Raw genomic sequence first — 3,828 nt, 5'->3', positions numbered from 1 at the left:
CCGTGTATGAGGATTCTTCAGATATGCGAGTTGTGTAACCAAAATCAAAGAAGAAGGAATTCACCTCCCTGTCTCAGTTCCTTCTCTGTACCACTAATGACTCAATGCCTGTCTGTCTGCCTGTCTGCCTGTCTGTCTGCCTGCCTGTCTGTGGCCAGGTTAGACAAGATCACCTTTTACGCAGGAAAAGGGACATTTCTGTTTTGGTGGAACTTCCTGTCCTTCTGAATGCTTTACTGGCATTCACGTCTAACAGCCGGCGCCAGCACAGCCGTTTCCGAGGAAGGTTTGTGTTACCCTACTGATGGCAGCGTCTCGGCTTCCTGAATCAGAACATGACAGCGAGAGCAATAGCCACCACGTGGAAGTGACCGTTACGGACAGTTCCCACCGCCAGACCCTACCCAGCAGACCACCACGGTCTCCTCGGGGCATGCTTGGTGACGGTCGCCATGACAACAGGCAGGGCCCTGACAGGAAGTGCCGGCTGTCCCGGAGCTTCACCAGAGTTCTGCATAAGAACCAGGACTACGTGTGCATCCGCGTGCAGGAATCCCGGCGGGAGCACCTGCCAGCCGAGTGGTGGAAAACGGGCGTGGCCTTCCTGTGGGCGGGGCTTAACCTGTTCCTCACTACAGTTATGATCACCATCGTGAACGACAGAGTTCCCGACAAGTCGACCAACCCCCCACTGCCGGATAAGTTCTTCGACTACGTGGCGCGGGTAGCGTGGGCTTTCAGCGTGAGCGAGGTCATTGGCATGCTCCTGGTCTTCGCCTGGCTCACGCAGTGGCTCTTCCTCAAACACAAGTGAGGGGCGCTGTTCTCCTCTTCCTCTCGCTGCTCTGCTCTTCCTCATTACCTGACTCATGGTTTTACGTTGGTGCACTTCGTGTCCATACTGAGTGTTGCACAGTTCTTCTCACCTTTTATTCATGTTTGCAGAATTGTTGGATATAAATACACACTGCAGTTTAACAGGCAGACTGATGGAAAACGTCACTGTGTGTGTGCAGATCAATCGTAGGTAGGAGGTTCTTCTTCCTGATGGGCACCCTGTATCTGTATCGCATCATCACCATGTATGTGACCACCCTGCCTGTTCCCAGCATGCACATGGAGTGTGCCCCAAAGGTGAGGGTCACCTGCCGCTCCTCGGGAGGGTGGACCATTCATTTATTCATGTGTGGAAAACATAATCTCTCTCTCTCGCTCTCGCTCTCTCTCTCTCTCAGCTCTATAATAACTCAGTGGCCAAGTTGTCCCGTGTGGTGCAGCTGTTTTTAGGAGGTGGCTTGTCCATCACAGGCTCCCATATCATGTGTGGAGACTTTCTGTATAGTGGACACACCGTCATCCTTACCCTGACCTTCCTCTTCATCAGAGAGTGTGAGTGAACCATCATCATCATCATCATTTATGTGCTTTGTTTTGAGTCAGAGCTTCACCGCTAAACACTGAGCTAGCTAGCAAGACACGTGAACATTGTTAGCCTTGGCTGCAAAATTCCAAATATTTGAAGCTTCCAGTTTCACACTGTAGCTGTGGTGCTTTTGTGCGTTTCTAAAGCATTTTAAAAGGCTTCAGAAACGCACAATCACTCCTACGCAGCATAGAACCAGAGAGTAAAACAATTATTCCCAGAATCGAGGATTCAGACATCATGATGCAAGTGCAGCACTGTGTTCTCCAACAGCAGTGCTGCACTTCCAAGAGCTGATAAGGAGGAGAATGGGATCCTTCATCTGTGTCAGGCTGGTGTGTGGGGCGGTCCCGTCGAGCAGGGTCCCGTGGAGTAGAGGGCCAGTGAGGCGTATAATACTACTATCAAACTAAATATAGTTAATCAATGTTTTTTTTGTTAAGGATAGTTGAGAAATACAGTAAATTACTCGTTTATAAGTGACACAACTAACTCTTCAACTCCTTGATTTCATTAAAACAAATTTTGTTTTTTTGGTCTGCCGTTGTTTGAGAAATAAACCGGAATTGGATTCAGTGATCTGACAGTTTTGCTGCATTTTACACGGTTTAGAAACCCCAACATTTTAAAGTGTAAAGATAATGTGCTTGAGAACCTCTTGGAATTTTCCTTTAAAGCAGATGTTTTAAACATATTTTAATGAAAAATCAAAAGGCATTTTACCAGTTGCTTTGTGTGTGTAAAGGATCCTAGGTTCACTGAATTTGCCTTGCTATCGTGCAGACTCCCCCCGTTCTTTGTGGTGGTATCACCTGGTCTGCTGGTTGCTAAGTGTAGTGGGCGTGGTCTTTATCCTGCTAGCCCACGAGCACTACACTGTGGACGTGGTAGTAGCCTACTTCATCACCTCACGCCTCTTCTGCTGGTACCACACCATGGCCAACAACCAGGTACAGAAAAACTACAAATCCCATTCCCTCTAGTACCACACCACGGCCAATAACCAGGTACAGAAAAACTACAAATCCCATTCCCTCTAGTACCACACCACGGCCAACAACCAGGTACAGAAAAACTACAAATCCCATTCCCTCTAGTACCACACCACGGCCAACAACCAGGATAAATATAAAAACTACAAATCCCATTCCCTCTAGTACCACACCACGGCCAACAACCAGGATAAATAGAAAAACTACAAATCCCATTCCCTCTAGTACCACACCACGGCCAACAACCAGGATAAATAGAAAAACTACAAATCCCATTCCCTCTAGTACCACACCACGGCCAACAACCAGGTACAGAAAAACTACAAATCCCATTCCCTCTAGTACCACACCACGGCCAACAACCAGGATAAATAGAAAAACTACAAATCCCATTCCCTCTAGTACCACACCACGGCCAACAACCAGGATAAATAGAAAAACTACAAATCCCATTCCCTCTAGTACCACACCACGGCCAACAACCAGGATAAATAGAAAAACTACAAATCCCATTCCCTCTAGTACCACACCACGGCCAATAACCAGGATAAATATAAAAACTACAAATCCCATTCCCTCTAGTACCACACCACGGCCAACAACCAGGTACAGACAAACTACAAATCCCATTCCCTCTAGTACCACACCATGGCCAGCAAAGGAAACACTCAGTATGGTACCACAACATAGCAAACCACAAGATAAACAGATCTCTTTCCTTCTGATACCACACCATAGAGCCGCCAGGTTTAAAAAAACTGTACCACAGCATATCAAACTTACAAAATAGATTGTTTGTATGTGTGTTGTGCCTGACATATTGAATATTGCTATATTACAGTAGTGTGGTATAAACAGTATATTATAATTGCAGATTACAGCTTGGCGGTTTGTTTGTTTGCTCTGACCTGGTCTTCAACACCCATCTCTCTCCGCAGTCTCTCAGAGACACTCCTTACAACTACCTGAACAGAGTGTGGTGGAACCACGCCTTTGGGTTTTTGGAGAGGAATGTCGGCGGCCCGGTTCCCTGCACCTTCTCCTGGCCCATTTCGCTGCCTGCAGCTTTCTCCAAGAGCCCATCTGAGCGGTACTCCAAAGTCCAGAGTACCCGGGAAGACTGAGGGCCCTGCACGCATATGTGTACATGCACACGCACACTGGACATCATAATGTGGCCGAGTTTAGTCACGCAGAAGTATTTCACAGATTGAGAGAGTGTGTGTGTGTGTGCGTGTGAGAGAAAGAGACAAAGCATATGCAGATCTGTGTGTGTGTGTGTGTGTATGCGCGCGCATAAATACCAAAAGGGCCTGAAAAAACAAAGCAAAACAAAGACTATGATCCAACAATCCAGAGGAGTGTGAATTCTGTAAGAGGAACGTGTGTGTGTGTGTGTGTGTGTGTGTGTGT

At 47.2% G+C, this 3,828-nt stretch overlaps 1 protein-coding gene across 1 annotated transcript; it reads left to right on the top strand.

Moving 5' to 3' along the window:
- The first annotated feature begins 304 nt into the window (after positions 1–304).
- Positions 305–3,539, top strand: sgms2b (sphingomyelin synthase 2b). The gene is made up of 5 exons (XM_026996492.2): positions 305–810; positions 1,017–1,134; positions 1,236–1,389; positions 2,207–2,373; positions 3,354–3,539. The coding sequence occupies exons 1-5, from the start codon at positions 305–307 to the stop codon at positions 3,537–3,539; spliced, it is 1,131 nt and encodes a 376-aa protein (XP_026852293.2).
- The last annotated feature ends 289 nt before the right edge of the window (positions 3,540–3,828 follow it).

This window comes from Electrophorus electricus, chromosome 22 (assembly GCF_013358815.1).
Source record: "Electrophorus electricus isolate fEleEle1 chromosome 22, fEleEle1.pri, whole genome shotgun sequence".
In the NCBI taxonomy this organism is placed as follows: domain Eukaryota; kingdom Metazoa; phylum Chordata; class Actinopteri; order Gymnotiformes; family Gymnotidae; genus Electrophorus; species Electrophorus electricus.
Note: the sequence above shows the minus strand (reverse complement) of the source record. Positions and strands in the feature narration are given on the sequence as shown.